Below are 16,176 nucleotides of genomic sequence, written 5' to 3'. Positions count from 1 at the left end.
TTCACGTGTAATTGTCTCAGTGCTCAACAGGAGCCAAGGTCAAACTGGCAGTCATTACCTTTCAAATGTCAGAATAAATAAGCAGGCTGCCGTGCACATCGGGAGAAAAAACGGATTTAGTCAGCCCCCACGCTAACCTTAAAATCATGTTTCCCGCTAATTAAGCGGGCCTTGATGATTCATAGTTTAGCATCCAACGTGTAACTGCAAAGTTCACTCACATACCAGCTTTAATTGGACCAAAACGGATTCTAGTGTCTGCCATTTCATGTTTGCACTGAAATGGCTTCTGAGGCTACAGCTGTGCGACGTGTTTGTCTGCTCGGCTTCAGACACTGTGCTGTTGCTAAGGGTCCAGTTAGGGCACGAGAGTGTGTGTGTGTTTTTCCTGTGAATGTATATGAATGTCATGCATAGTGAGCATGGTGGCAAGTCCCAAAGGCAGACTGCTGGAAAGGGGAAATGAGAGAGACGGCCCGAGAGGATTGTCGTTATGCTTGTCATTATCAGACAGCAGACAGGGAGATTGTTTGCGTCTGGCCTTCGTACTCGTTCGGTCCCCCCCTCTGCTCTCCCCTACTGCACGCTGTCAATGACTCGGATCAAACAAATCCGGCCCCGGAGGGAGAAGGTAAGCAGGCAAACAGAACAAAAGCACACTCCAGAGAGCCAACGGCAACATTGGTTTGGATAAAAAATGAACAGGTCAGAATTTGTTCCTGTGGCGCTGATAAGCCTAGGTGTACTGAAGAGTCTGAATGGACATTTTCCCTCTATGGCAGCTGTAGGCAGTCCAAAAAAGGGGCTTGACATGGGTCCAAAACAAAAAATATTACACCCAGCCTCACTCCCTCTCTGTGTCAACGGCAAGAAACAGGTGAAAGCAGATAACCGCCCAACCTCAAGCGAACACACCCACCACTTAAAATGACAAAAATTACATAATAATAAACATATAATAAATAGAGACCTTACATGGGGCTCCTACAGCCTCATTTAAAGTCAGAATGGTGAAATCCTGTTTGTTGGATTTAAGTCAGTGTGGGAGTTAACTACAGTCTTGCCAACAAGCATACAGGTTTAAGGTGGAATACATACCTGCTGAGATAATGTGCTGTGCTTGATTCACCGATACATGAAAAGCACAGAGGGGGGTTTTATTCAGGGTTAGTAAACACTTTCGCCTTATATTGGAATAACATTAACAGCATCTTTATGTACATATTGAAACAGAGGAAAAGTACAGGGAGACTGTTACCAAGTTTTCTTTGGAGGATTCTTTGGAGGATTTAGTGACAACAGTTTGTTTAAATTAAACTTTTGCACAATATAATATGTGATTGCAACTATTTATTACATGCAGTGACTTTACAGAAGTGGGTTTATTTCCCCAGTGATGTGTTTAGAAAAACAACTGTTCTACTTTTGACAAAGGGAGTGCAATAAAGAGAATTCACAAAACAATCCACAACACAGTGCTGAGAGCAACGAATGGAGCCTTGTAGTACACAAGGTGGCCTTCACTTGCAGACGGCATATCAGCCATTAAAAAGGGAGATGAATGTACAATCTGCCAAGTCGCATGTTGATGCTTTATTGCAGGAGCTACAAGAGCGAAAGTGCTTTCAAGTGCATGGGAGAACTGAAAGACAAGCGCCCTGTTTGTACCAGTAGCGTGGCGTGGGGAAACAGTTAGGGGAAGCCAATAATACCTCCTTTCTTTTGGGTCGGGGGGGTGGTGGTCAATGTAATAACGTAACCAGATGAGTTACCCGGTATCATTTTACACACATTTGTACATACAGATGCAGGACTTACACACGCCTGTTATCTAACCGACAGGTCCGCACGCACTCTCCAGCCCAAACTCTAATAAGCATTCATTCACAAACTAAATCAGGAGACCTTTAACGTTTTACGTCCGACTCGCTCCTTTTTTCCTCGCTGTACACAGCTCCAGTTCGGGCATTGGCCTGTCATCAGATTGTATTTGAGTTGCTGCTGGAGCCGAAGTTTAGTACAATTATTTTTTATTAAACACTCCAAATCTCCACCCTCCATAATTGCACTTGCTTCAGCAGGGTTGCCAACTTTGGGTACCTGGCTGGAGTGAGATGTTGATATCATGGGTTTAATTCGTTTAATTACATATGCACACGAAATGACTGCTATCGTGTCAGCAGCGGGACCTTAGCATATATATAGGATATATATACAATATTATACAAATACACAATATTGGACACAGACTATAAAGGGCACACAGTTTCATTCACTAATGAAAGTCAAACACATGTTTGTTTCCACTGTTTTATTGTCTGCCTGTGGCGATAAGCAATTAATTGACTTATGGTTTGATAAATAAAAATGAACTCGATAAATGTCCATTTACATGAGGATGTGACTAGCAGTTTGAAAGGATGTACTTGAATTATTATTATATATTATCTTTATGTCAGTGGTCTAAAATGGTCATACAACGGTGCCGACAATATTATCGTTTATCGCAATAATTTCCGGGAAAATGTATCCAACAAAATTAATTATCTTGAGAGGCCTATACGTGAAACACACAGATACAAACAAATCTACAGACTTACTCCAAACTGCCAACTATATTAATTAACACACTCACTCTCATATACTCTTTGACTCTATTTTGGCCTAGTAGAACAATAAGCAGCAGACTTTTACTTTTTTATAATGTCTAATGGATTTTAGATCTGCGCATGCGCAATACGGGTCGGCAGTTGCGGCTCCAGAGTATTTGTGTTGGGTAATCTACGGTAGGGCTAACCCATACAGTGGTGGGGCTCAAATCAGTTTTTGCAATGTAATTACATACACGCTTTATCGCCCCCTTTGACAGTGAAACGCCACGCGTGAGGTTTAGATTATTTCAATCCAAATTGAACTGTATGAAATAAAAAGGCACATTTGTCTTGAAGTAAATAAAAAGGGCGACCTGGAGCCAATCCTGCAATCTCCCCACACGTGAAAGAGTTTTTTGAAATACTAACATAAAATACACATTCTGGTACTCTCTTGAGAAGAAAAATAAATAAATCTATTACTACACATTTAAAAAAAATGAATGCCATTTTAGTTTTGTGTTACTTTGTTCTGAAAGCTGAACCTGCTGCTCCTCACAGAGAGAAGAGGGAAGAGGCTGTGAATTAAGTTACATTGTGGATAAGGGTGAATAGCCCCCATTGTTCTGTGTGTCAAAATGAAAGACAGCCCACACACCTATCAATCATCACACCGTGGGGTCTTATTTCATTATGTGTTGATTTCTATCAACACGTAATGTTGTATCGATGTATAGAGATGTACTACAGCAAAAGTATTCTCCGTCGGGACTTCCTGCAACAACACCACGCCGTTATCTTGATTCTGATTGGCCAGAAGACATTATCAAAGATGTTCTATTGAGAAGACGATCACTACCTGACAAAAGTTTTAAAAAACGTTTCTCGTCTTCGGTATTTCCAAACAAGTGACTACTGAAATCAATCTTACTAACTGCTGTCTGTGATTGCTTGTTTTGGCGTGAGAATAGTTTGGGCAGAGTGAGAGCGTGAGATTGAGAGTGAAAGCGTGTCTCACACGCCAGATGCGTGAGAGTTGGCAACCCTGTTGCTTGCTACTTTCTAATGGCGGTGAGAGTGGTGCAGTGACGCTATCTATCTTCTATCGATTAGATTTATGATTCGAAAATTATAAAAGTAGGGTAGACATGTGGATATTATCCGGCTGAACAAAACGTGCATTTATCTAACAGGTTCGTTTTCCACTGACCTTATTTCGAGCTATTTTCCAAAATCCTATGGAGAAATTCCATTGCTTTTTTGTCGAGGGAAACATGAGGGAAACCGAGCACAGTTTACTTCCAGATTTTAGGACGCGTCACTGCAACACTAAGTTGATTGGATTGTGAGGCAAGGGAAGCCAGCCGCCTGATGTCATGTCTGATTGGTCAATCCCTCCATTTTTTTTCACCAAGGGAAGCCAATTTCGGCTGGCTTCCTCTCGCAACAGAGAGTGCAATCTACTGTTTCACCATAACATCTAGAGGGGCGCTGTTTCACTCTTTGTAAAATATTCAATGAGAATGGGGGAGAGACGGGCCGGCAGCAACACACAACAAAGAATTTCCGAAACTAAACAAAGTGTTTTTATTTATTTATTAAAATTATAACGACAATCCGAAAAAACAGGGGAATCCTGGCTTCCCTTGACCTCCAGGAGAAAACGCCACTGGTCTGTACAGACTGATCCGTTCATGGCCGTGTAAATGGGCGGGCAACTATGTACAGCACTAATGTCAGTTTAATTACAATAATTGAATCCTGGTTTCGCTCAAAAACATTGGGTCAGACTCATGTATCAAGATTCTATATAAATGCTGAGTATCTATTGGTGATGTGATTACAATTTGTGATTTAGCTTTGGTTGTCAAGATACCATAATTAGGCTGATCACGTTGACTCAAAGAGATGATATAGAGATGTGGGATTTTGATAAGAAGATGATATATTTTGTTGGATTGCTAAAGCTTAGTAAATGATATTACATTCCATTGCATTTAGCTGACGCTTTTATCCAAAGCGACTTACAATAAGTGCGTTCGACCAACGAAATACAAACTTGAAGAAAACAGAATCATATAAGTACATCAGGTTTCATAGAGCAAAAACATTTCAAGTGCTACTCAACTGGCTATAGATAAGCCAGTCCTTTATTAGTATATAAGTGCTTTGTTAATAGTTCTATTGCTCGAAGTGGAGTCGAAAGAGATGAGTTTTCAGTCTGCGCCGGAAGGTGTGTAAGCTATCTGCTGTCCTGATGTCAATGGGGAGCTCATTCCACCATTTTGGAGCCAGGATAGCAAACCCACGTGTTTTTGCTGATGGGAACTTGGGTCCCCTTCGCAGCGAGGGTGCAGCGAGCCGTTTGGCTGATGCAGAGCGGAGTGCACGTGCTGGGGTGTACGGTTTAACCATGTCCTGGATGTAGGAAGGGCCAGATCCATTCACAGCATGGTACGCAAGTAACATTGTCTTGAAGTGGATTCTAGCAGTTACCGGAAGCCAGTGGATATGTTGCAAATTAAAGAGTTTACCATAAACTACTAAAGTGTATTTTTTATCTTTGTAAGGTACTTTGTAAGTGTGCATCAATAAATGTAAAGCATCTAAGAAAATTGATGTTATAAGACTTCACGAACACACCTGAAATACCTACAGTCATCCTGAACTGATATTACAACACTGGGATTGTGAAGAGTCGTGTGCATAATTATTACAGTTGTAACAAACTTTAATAATGTTTCATTTCTGAGATGGAATGACTGTGCTTAGTCATAAAGTCTGTCTGCAGGTCCCGATGGTTTTAAGCTGACAGATAGCACAATAATAAGAACCAGGGCCGCCTTAATGCACGGGCTGACATGAGCTGAAGCCCAGGGGCCTACGGAGATGGGGGGCCTATCATGAGCCAATACATTTTTTATTTTTTTATTTTATTATTATTTCAGGTGTTTTATTTTTATTTTAAATAACCAAAGTCTTGGCTTTCAGAATATGAAACTTTTATTTCCAAAATCACACGATAAATACATTTTTGAAGCTTGTAAAGGGAAGATGACAGCTCTCACTCGCACTCTACTGTCCGCAGCGCCGCTTCCCCTCCCTCCGATGAAATTATGAATGTAAGGCGTATAGTAATCATAGATATCACGGCAGGGTCCGTTACAGTTTGTTTTCATCTGGTTTCAAATAAACAAAGTCTTGGCTTTCAGAATATTAAACTTGTTTCGGCAAATTCAGATGATAAATACAACTTTGAAGCTTGTAACGGCATAATTACAAGCGGAGAACGGAGTAACTTGACGTCACAGCAGGCATAACAACAGCCGGTGTTTCTCGTGAGTGTTTTCCCCGGGAAACAAAGACAATACACACAAACGCAAAAATACACAAACACACACACCTAGACACACACACACACACACTCGCGAGCTTCCCCCAGACCAGTAATCCAAACGAAAATATCTTCCCTCCGTAGTATTTTGATCATTTGCTCCGCTAATCAATCAGATCGATGGATTCCAGAGATTTTTCTCAAACATGATGACTCCGAAACAGTCAGTGGGCACCACTTAACAGCCAATCAGAATGAGAATATGTTTCACATGTGACTTATTCAAATTGCGAGTGATTGAGTGACAGATGAAGGTTGTTTAGGAGAACATTTTGGAGAAGAAAAAGTTTGAGAGTGGCGCTCGGAAAAGGAAACCCAACACTGATGTCAATTGAGCATGACATTCTTCGTGAGATGGATTTTAAGAACATCATAAAGGCTTTTTCTTCAAAGAAAACCAGACGGAAGCTGAAGAGGTAAGGCAATGCTGCACTATTCATTGATTCCCAGTAGCCTGCAGGTTTAAATGTGCATCGTTTTACATAACTAGGTTTGTGTTAATCCACCGGAGATAATGATCATTCTCATCTACCGATACCTGGCATTGAGGCCATATGTTGCTGTTCATGGTGCTATTAGTGGTGTGTGTGTGTGTGTGTGTGTGTGTGTGTGTGTGTGTGTGTGTGTGTGATCACAGAGCCTGCCGAGGCTATAAATGACTTTGATTTGTTGTTTAAATAGGGGGCCTACAAAACCCAAGCCCCAGGGCCTGATGGCAGGTTAAGGCGGGCTTGATAGGAACATGATTTATGCTTTAAAGAACACCTTGAAAACATTTCGAAGTATTGAATAATAATTCACCTTGGTTTAGAAATTTGATAAAAGAGCAAAATCAGTGAACCTAATAAATACCCAGAAGCTCTACCAGTCCTCGATGTTTTTAAGTAACACTTGAAGATACTTAAAAAGCTGCTTAAGGGTCACCAGCCTTCTATTTCTTCAAACCACCTTTGATGAGAGACTAATTAATACAAATCAGGCATCTCTCGAAGTCGTTTCGCCTCTGGAATCATCTTGGAAAATGTCTGTGTAGCGGGAGAGATATTAACGCTTTTCTGCTATTTTGGTCCCAGAGTTAAAGACCCAGCATCCCCTAAAGGCTTCTCCCCCTCAACACCTTTTACCCGCCCTCATACTGCCGTTATTCACCAGTCGTACCTTAATGTGCTGATACTCCTTCTCTTCCTCTTGTAATACCTCCAGCTGCTTCAGAACAGACTCCTGCTGGAACTCTCCGCGTTCAACCTGCAAGGAAATCAAGACAAGTATTTACAAAGAGTCTGTGTAGTTTCCGAAACTCTTCCACTCAGAGGTAAAAAGACATTCTGAGGCGGAAGCATTTTACTTTCATCTCTTGTTACTTTCTTTTAATATCAGTCATGTTTCCCCTTCACTCAGAGCTGGCAGGGAGCATTAATAATGTATCCGTGAATATATTTTATTTATCTTAACAGAATGCAGATTTGTGAGTGAGCTAAGCTAATTTCCCTGAACTAAAACCAAGTACTAAACGTATTAGGTGTTTTTGAAAGAAAATGTAAAACCTCACGCCACAAATAGCCCGAGCCCTGGAGCAAGTTTCATAATAACCAAAACACTGGTGCGGATCCAATGAGGAAACAGTTCTTTGTGTGTCTAGAAGGCATTTAGATACAGAAGAACACCCACTATAGGATTACCCAGTATGCATCTGCATAGTTACAATGTATTGGGGTCGGTTCTGTTCATAATACTTGTGGCATCATAGTGATAAATATAGACGCTATGCCTTGACTAAATGAACATATTTACATCCTGGTCATTCATTTCTCATAAAACATTATGTATTCCACAGGAAATATCAATACAAATACATTGATCGCCAATTAAAATATACCCGGCAGCTTGGGAATGGTAAGAATATACAAACATGTAAAGATTGTATTTGTTAAACAGACACAAGAAGTGAAAAGTAGAAATTGGTGACACTCACACTCACCATCAGTTGTTTCATGGAGGTGTGTTCTTCGTTTTCCCGTGCCGCGTTGTGGTCTTTGTGAACAATCTCCACCCGGATGTCGTTTTTCGCAGACACGACTCCTTTCAGATCTGTCAGAAACAGAACCCATTCTGTACTTGTTGACATTATAATTTCCCCTAAGTGCAGTTTGCAGTATTACAGAATTTAGCACAGACTCCTGGGTTTGCTTTGTGAGCGCTCCCTCTATTCCCAAAAAAAACAACATTACAAAACATTATTAAACATTTGTTTCGTGCCAACACAAGATTATAATTTTTTTTTGCACACATCTCACACAGCCTTCAACGGTGGCTCATTCTGTTTGGGACAATGCTGATGATACTGTCATATAACAAAGTCTTACTTTCTGTCTTAACTTTGCTTGCAAGTTCTCTCTGGTGAGCACAGATGGAGACGGGCAGTGAGGGCATAACCAGGTGCGCTTCCTCTGTAGTATACAGACAATAGACATGCTGAAGGGACCAGTAGCACAAATCTGTTCTTGGTTAGAGGCAGTGGCTGACTGCCTCTAACCTGAGTCACTTGGTACATGGGTGGGTGGCAGTGAACATGGCGCAGGATGTAAATAGCCTCAAAAAAGCGAATGCAGCCAGACTGAGATTGCATGGAATGAGCCCTTATTACAATCTGGACAGCACAAAAAGATGTCCATCTCAACAAGTCTTATAATATAGCATTCAATGTGACATTATGTTCTAGCTAAATCAGGAAATCGTGCAAGCATTTTAATGAAAACAAATATATCTGCATTTAAATAGATGGACATTTTTTTTTTCAAGTGTGCTTTGGGGGCGATACAGTACTTTGGCATGCATGCTTAAGTGGATGTAACAGGGGGAGAGGAGACGTACTTCTCTGGGAGCGAGTGCAACAGAATGCTCCGATGGTGCCCATGAGGACAATGAAGGCCACAAAAGCTCCCACTGCAATGCCGATGATAACCGCCATAGGGAGAGAATCTGCGGAGGGAAACAAGGAAAGATGTCCGTCAAGCGTAACTTACGACAAACATCTCGAATGTACACTCAATTCAATACATGACAGAGAGTACACAACAGCACGGAGGACGCTTTTCAGAGGTGAAGCACACACACACGGACAAATACTCCTCTGCCTCTTTTCTGTCCCTGCAACAAACAGGAACTAAGAAAACATTTGCTGTATTTATCCCTCTAAGGGAATATAACATTAGGTTATGAAATGAAAATACACAGACACAGTGCCAAGGACAAACAAGTTCTGTACTGCAATTTAAACGAAAACGAATGATCAAACCTTTTCTTATTTTACGGGTACGCATTTTCCGACTAATATTGTCTCATTATCCTACTGTCCAATAACTTTTAATTTACACTCATTTAGGCTAATAGAACACTTTCACCAGAGGCTTTTCTTTTCATTGGGTACAAGATTGCGTTCATTCGTTTAGGCATAATCATGTTTGTGTGTTTCTGCGAGGATGTTAGTGCATTAGAGAATAGGAAGAGATTGCACTTGCATCTACACACTGCAAGCTCTCATTAAAGCACACTTTAATGACCTGAGCTACCAGCCCACGTTTATGACCTTCTCGCATTTTAAACAAAACAACCAAGTCCTCTTCCTACACCATTAAAGCCTATTTAATGTCTTCATTAATCAATGTCCCTTTCACATAAACAGCTTATAATCTATCATTTGTGATAAGGGGATAGAAAACACAGCTTCCCCTACGGTAGAGGGGAATAGGTCAGCAGACAGAAAGTATTAATTTTCAAGACAATGGTTTAATTCCTTCTTTTAAATATAGCAAGCAGGAAGCAACATGTGTTTTACATTCAGCAGGCAGTGTTGGCTGAGGGTCAGCACTCCAATTACCATAGAGCTGCATTTCATGTAAAACCAGAATTCACACGCATCAGGATTCAGGCTATGCAGGGGAACTGTGAATAACTATCTTGGAGTTCAAAGTTGATGACATTTCTGATTTTGAACAACTTCAAAATCTCAACTGAGGTTTATGTACTGTATATACAAAAAGCTTTAGCATAGCATATACTCTAAATGATTTATCTTAAAGGTGGGGTAGGTAAGTTTCAGAAACCGGCTCGAGATACACTTTTTGTTATATTCCATGGAATGCTCTTAACATCCCGATAGCAATGAATATCTGAAGTGCTTTGACAAAAAATCCATAAAAAAAGTTCATCTGTAGAAGCCGTAATACTGTAAAAAGTACAACCAATCCGATTGGATGGCCTACCTGCCTGTCAGCCTTCCATCGGGGCACAAACTTATCTCGTGCCCTCATTGGTCATGTGCGCGTTCGTGTGTGTTGGAGGAGGGGCTCTGTAAGGAAGTGGCAGATTGTCTCCGGTTGTGTATTTTCAAATTCGAGCGATCTCGAGCCGGTTTCTCAAACGTACCTACCCCACCTTTAATGGTTAAGTCACAACTAACTTTTATTTTTTTGTATTTTCTATCAGCATTATTTTCGATGAGCAAATTGGTTATGGAATTAAGCATCATGCATACTTACACATGTCCACAAAAGCACATCCTCACACAAACAGACTCGATCACACAAGCTCACAGACACGGTGATGCACACGAAACACGACGGCGTGGTCACCATCGACCACTAAAACCACAGTAGTGATTTGAAGAAGAGGAAGGTGGAACCTGTCGAACCTTGGCTCCCACCTTGTTCCTTAAGGCGTATGATCTCGGTGTCTGAGCCGAAGCTGTTCCAGGCGGTGCAGTTGTAGATGGTCTGGAAGTCGGCCGGGACGATGTTGCTCATGGTGAGCGTGGAGATCACTCCTTCTTCTGTGGTGACGGTTTCCACGGTGTAACGGCCGGACGTTCCCGACTCCAACACGGTTTCCTTCCATGACCAGGCCTAAAAAAGAAGGACATGACATTTGTGATGATCAGTGGCGCAGTAGAGCAATGTTATGATGTTTATGTTGTAGTTGCTGGCCGGCTTTGTTGTGATTAGTCAACCACTTAGAGATGTCAAGGGGACGGGTGGCGCAGTGGTCTGTGCATCTGATCATCAGATCAAGGGGGTGCTGGGGAACTCCAGTTCGCAACCCGCTCCTGCCGCCACTGCGTCAGGCCGTTGTGTCCTTGGGCAAGACACTTCACCCGGATTTGCTCCTGTGGGTATTGTCCACAGTACATGTATGATACTAATGTGTACTTGTAAAAGCCCCTCGATGACCTCGAGGCGTGAAGATGGACGGTGTGGCGCAGTGCGCTGTGCAATGATCATCAGATCAAGGGGTGAAACCCTCCGCTGCTGCGTCTGTAAAGCCGTTGTGTCCTTGGGCAAGACACTTCACCTGAACTTGCTCCTGTGGGTATTGTCCACAGTGACCATTGTATAAAAAAATATGTGTAATGTGTATCTGTAAAGCGCTTTGAGCACTGGAAAAGCTATATAATAAATGCAAGGAATTATTATTATGTCCCGCCGCTTATCAAGTACACTGTGTTGGAGTGAAAGTCAATCAGAATTATGTTACTAAGGTTACTAAACAAAGGCGTCTAATGGTGATAATTTTTCATCTGACACAATCAGCAGGTGGGTATTGCTTCATAAACAATGTATTCAATCACCAAACTAATAGTGGTATGCTTAATATGATAACATATGCAGTGATTACATGCCAAGACTACGTTTGCACACATGGTAAACAGTGCTAGCTCTGAATGTTAGCAATTTCATTGTCAGCGTTGTTAGCATTATGAAATTAGCATTTAGCTCAAAGCACTGCTGCACAGTGTCACAGAGCTGTTATGGGGTGTAATGGGAATGTGCTAACCTGCAATCATTATATGATTTCACCTATTGTGTTCTTTAAAAAGTCTTGCACTGTGGCAGCTTTTTGACGCTAAAAATACACATCTCCATGGAAACTCAAAAATGACCAGGACAAAATGAAAGTATCGCTCTACGATAACAATGGGATCGTTACGTCTGGTACCAGAAGGTATGGGTTACCGGTCGATGCAATGCCATCGGCTCATTGTGTCTGGTGAATAGTTTAGTAATCAACAAAGTATCCGAGGGAAATTAGTAATCTACTGTATTGTGTTATGGTTAAAATGTTTGTGTTAACTGGCCATTTGCTGCTGTTCGTCTCTGTTTGACAAGCTGCCAGCTCGCTCAGATGTCTCTGGCATCTCTAGACGGAGCTAATGTTTAATGGATAAGTGCAAATTGTTTTACTGTAGGCAAATCTCTTCTCATCGCAGTGTCTGGATTACGGTGCTTTATGGAAGAATGCATGTACTGATTGTAGAGCCGTGATTGCTTTGAACTAGAAGGAAACAAGAAGTTCAGGAAATAGATACTGTGCGTTGTGTTGTAAACAGTTAATGAAGAAAAAGGGCAAGATTAGGAATGTTTTACAATACAAATAAAGTGTGTAAACTAAGAATAAATACATTTCTTAATTGATGGAAGAGCATTTCTGTTCCTGATATATACTGACACATTGACATATGTATTGCATTGCATGAACATTTGATTGCATTACAAAAACGATACTGTTAATATTCTTTCGGTTGGGGAATAATTTGCTTGTGTATTCAACCTTTGACACAATTCATCATTTTCTCTTTTCACTGCCTCCTTTCTTATGGCATAGGTATACGGCCTTGGGTATTGCTGCTGTCTCTCTGAAGGAGGAGCATTGTTGCTGCCAGCTTATGAACGAGCACAAGCCGCCATGAGGTAGTTTACTGTTCAGGGACATCGAGAGGCCCTTCTTTTCTGGAACGTAGGTTCCCTGGCCCACATTATTTTCTATGGACGAGAGCTCTAGTTAGATTCAGGGTCCATATTTGTCTCGCTGATGAAGAATGTTGATCATTACACTCTGAACTAGTTAAAACCTGGAACTGCAGAAGAGTTCTTCAGAATTGATTGTGGCATCTCAACCGTGTGGTCAGATCGTGGCTCGTGACATGTCTTGTGAATTCTTCGGCCGAAGCTCCAAATAGACCGTCAGTGTTTGCCATCAAAGCTCCAGCTCTCCTCGTGTCTCTCTGAGTCCTGACTCCTATTGCTTCAGAAGTTTCCCCCACACTACATGTGTCATTGTACACTGAATTAATGATAATGAATGTTCGATCTGAGATACAGAAAGTCAAACGGTATATCTTGATTAAAAACTGAGTGGGCTCGGATTTCTTTCATTTTTTTTCACAACAAGGTTCAAGGCAAGATGGATGTGATATGATTGACTGAAGTGAAGTGGGATGATGTAGGACAACACTAGATATTAGCATATAATGGACTTATTTATGCATTGTGATGATAATGTGACACATACCATTTTCTGGGTGCTTTAGTTTGGACTACAACAACCTGGTGTAACTGTTTTTATGAAAACTACATTATTCATTTTTGCTATTGTCCAATTAACACATTTTCTATGCTTCGTAAAAAGTGTGAAATACTTTTGGTACTCAGAGGATTTACAAAACGTTGTACTCCTAGCTTGCACTGATGGATAGGTGGCTGGATGGAGTTGTGAAATGCAGTGTTACATCTTTACAAATTGTGTGTTTGAATGATAAAATCAAGATTTTCCTTTTCTTTGCTTTAATCATATTTTGTGGATTTTCCTTTTTCCGTTGACAGGATAATGTTTGCTAAAAGTAATTCACAGCAAAGCCCTATGGTACAAGTGTGAGATGTATGGCCCTATAAATTGAATAGACTTCACATCTGAGGTCTAAAATATTAATTAGTGTTAAAGCATTAAGCAAAAGAAAAGAAAGCTGTATTGTTACTATAATAAACTGTTTTGAATACAGGATATTCATTTTTAGACCCCAGGAGTACCCCCTCTAAATAAACCTGATATTAATGATGTGGCAGGTTGTACATCAATATGATAAAAACACACATTAGATGACAAAGTATGGCAATTAACCACATGTAAACACACAAATGAATAATAAGCGCAACGTGAGCTCTGAGAGTAGGCTGTTTATATAAGGTCCATAAAGCTTAATGGGATCAGTGCTAACGGAGCATAATTGTGCATCAAATGAGAAATTGGTAGTTCAAACTGTAATTGAATGCCCACCTTTTCATAAGAACACCAATGATGCAGTTATGACATTCTTATCTTTACCCATGCATGCTGCCCAGGTGTAGCTGACAGATCAGCTGTTTACTCAGGCATCATGTTTCGGACGCAGATATGAGAGAGGGATTGTCTCACTTGCATTGTTCAGGTAGCATCGACCCATGACATATCCTATCATAATTACAGCAATGATGAGATACATGTAACTACATCGTCCAGATGTACTTACGATGCGGTCTGGAGGAGGTGTACTTCGAATGAAACATTTGATTTGTCCTTTTTCTCCGTGTAGCGCTTGCTGAGTCTGTGTACTGGATATAGTAGGTGGGCCTGAAAAAGAAAAATTATGAAAGAAGTTAGAGAATTGAAACATAAATAATTCATTTTCAGTTTCAGGTCATATCTCCTTACAATCCACCGCCTGTGTTTTAACATGTTCTTTTGTTCTGTTTTATTTGTTTTGTTTTAATGTTCTATATTTTAAATTGTTTTATTTAAGTATACCAGTAATGCCTGTTGCTTGTTTTAAATGTATTGTATTTACTTGTTTAAAATGAAATGTGATTTAGGTTGACTTTTAAAGACTGTCCTCTGGCACGTTTACAGACATGTTCATTAATGTGCACTGTCCCTGTTAAATAAATGAATAAATAAATAAAACAATTTTTCTGAATGGAGTTTTAGTGGCATATTATATCCTAATTGCTCTCCTGGTCCAAGCAGTAACACCTGAATTGTTATAGCCATTTGGAAACTCTTGGGGAAGATTGCATTGCAGCGAGATATGCCTCATCCCTCGGTACAATCTACACAAGGACACGGCAGGATGGAACGAAGGTCATGAGCGGGGGCCCAGACCTCATTCTGGATCAAGACATTGTTGATTTATGGCTGGCTTGATTTCTCCCGTGGAGATAAACGTTGCTGGAGCGAGCTGCGGCAGTTCTTTGGAGCGTAATCAGCACGACACAGATGGAAAGAGAAAAATGCCATTGTGGGGAGATAACACACTTGTCGCAGTGTATCACCTCAATCAATTTGCTTGCAGCAGATTTGACCCCTGAACCAAACGGTTGGCAAATAAAACGTAAACATAAAGACGCAGCTCTCTGTAAATATGAAACCCAAACTGTTGTGTTGTTTTGCAGTTTTTTGTCATTCATTTTGTAGCTGTACATGCACACAGAAAGAAGGTTTCTCCCATAGGAATATTGCATATATTATGTTTGATTAAATGTGTTTACTTGTTTATTCCACACCTGGCAGTTATTTGAAAACAAAACATGTACACGTATACTGTTTTCTTTTTTATAGCGCATGGTGGAAAGGAGCAGGGAGAAGAACATCTTGTTTTACCTGCCCCTTCTTACAAAAAAATAATGAAATAACCATTAAAAAAGTCAAATGAAAGCAATAATCTTTCAGTCACAGTTTCTTACACATACTGAAACGTATAACCAGAACACAATCAAAAGTCAACTAAGTCTAATTACTGTCTAAATTAAATCTTTACTGGAGTTAAATGATTTCCATGGTGAGCACTCGAAGGCAGCGTGTTTTAAACCTCCGTCAGGCTACAAGATCTCGTCTGCCAAGGGCAGCTCAGCCTAAACGACTGGTCTGCTGCCATCTGCTCTGGAGGCTGTTCACACCAGGTGACAGCACTAATATGAAGACAAGATGTCACACATGACCCAATTCCGTCCCTCAAGTGTGTTTCCCCTTCGGTCCTGAGGAGCGTAACTAAATTACAGATCAAATAGTGCAGAGCCAATGCTTTACATTTACTGTCATTGCTGTACAATAATATCACTTCGGAGCAATTGTGTTAAGCATATTTTAATGTCATTACCTAATTATGTAAAGGTTAACAACATGTGTTATAAAGACAGCTAGCAGTCTAGCTGAAACCTGATAATCCTAATATATTTAAACAGCATTAATATCCTAATAACATTTATACACAACTGTATATGTTTTAATAATAAGCGTTCTACACTGACTGCTCATGTGTTTTAAGTATATTTGATTTGATCTTTTATTAGACACTCTTACATTTGTGGCATTATTTTTATTGTATTT

The 16,176-nt window shown here is 40.5% G+C and overlaps 1 protein-coding gene across 2 annotated transcripts in view; it reads right to left on the bottom strand.

The window, feature by feature from the left end:
• Nucleotides 1–16,176, bottom strand: part of kirrel3b (kirre like nephrin family adhesion molecule 3b) — a 201,863-nt gene that overhangs the window by 5,122 nt on the left and 180,565 nt on the right. Inside the window, exons 10-15 of one of the 2 annotated variants that reach the window (XM_034097898.1) lie at nt 14,324–14,424; nt 10,676–10,886; nt 8,857–8,964; nt 8,349–8,432; nt 7,958–8,073; nt 7,144–7,230 (exon numbers count right to left, since the gene is read on the bottom strand). In XM_034097898.1, the coding sequence (XP_033953789.1) occupies nt 7,144–7,230; nt 7,958–8,073; nt 8,349–8,432; nt 8,857–8,964; nt 10,676–10,886; nt 14,324–14,424 (707 nt within the window). The remainder of the gene's footprint in view (nt 1–7,143; nt 7,231–7,957; nt 8,074–8,348; nt 8,433–8,856; nt 8,965–10,675; nt 10,887–14,323; nt 14,425–16,176) is intronic. The other variant, XM_034097899.1, reaches the window with a different exon arrangement.

The sequence above is a fragment of the Pseudochaenichthys georgianus genome, chromosome 13 (assembly GCF_902827115.2).
Source record: "Pseudochaenichthys georgianus chromosome 13, fPseGeo1.2, whole genome shotgun sequence".
Taxonomy (NCBI): Eukaryota; Metazoa; Chordata; class Actinopteri; order Perciformes; family Channichthyidae; genus Pseudochaenichthys; species Pseudochaenichthys georgianus.
The sequence above is the reverse complement of the archived record's forward strand: the minus strand, read 5'-3'. Positions and strand labels throughout refer to the sequence as shown.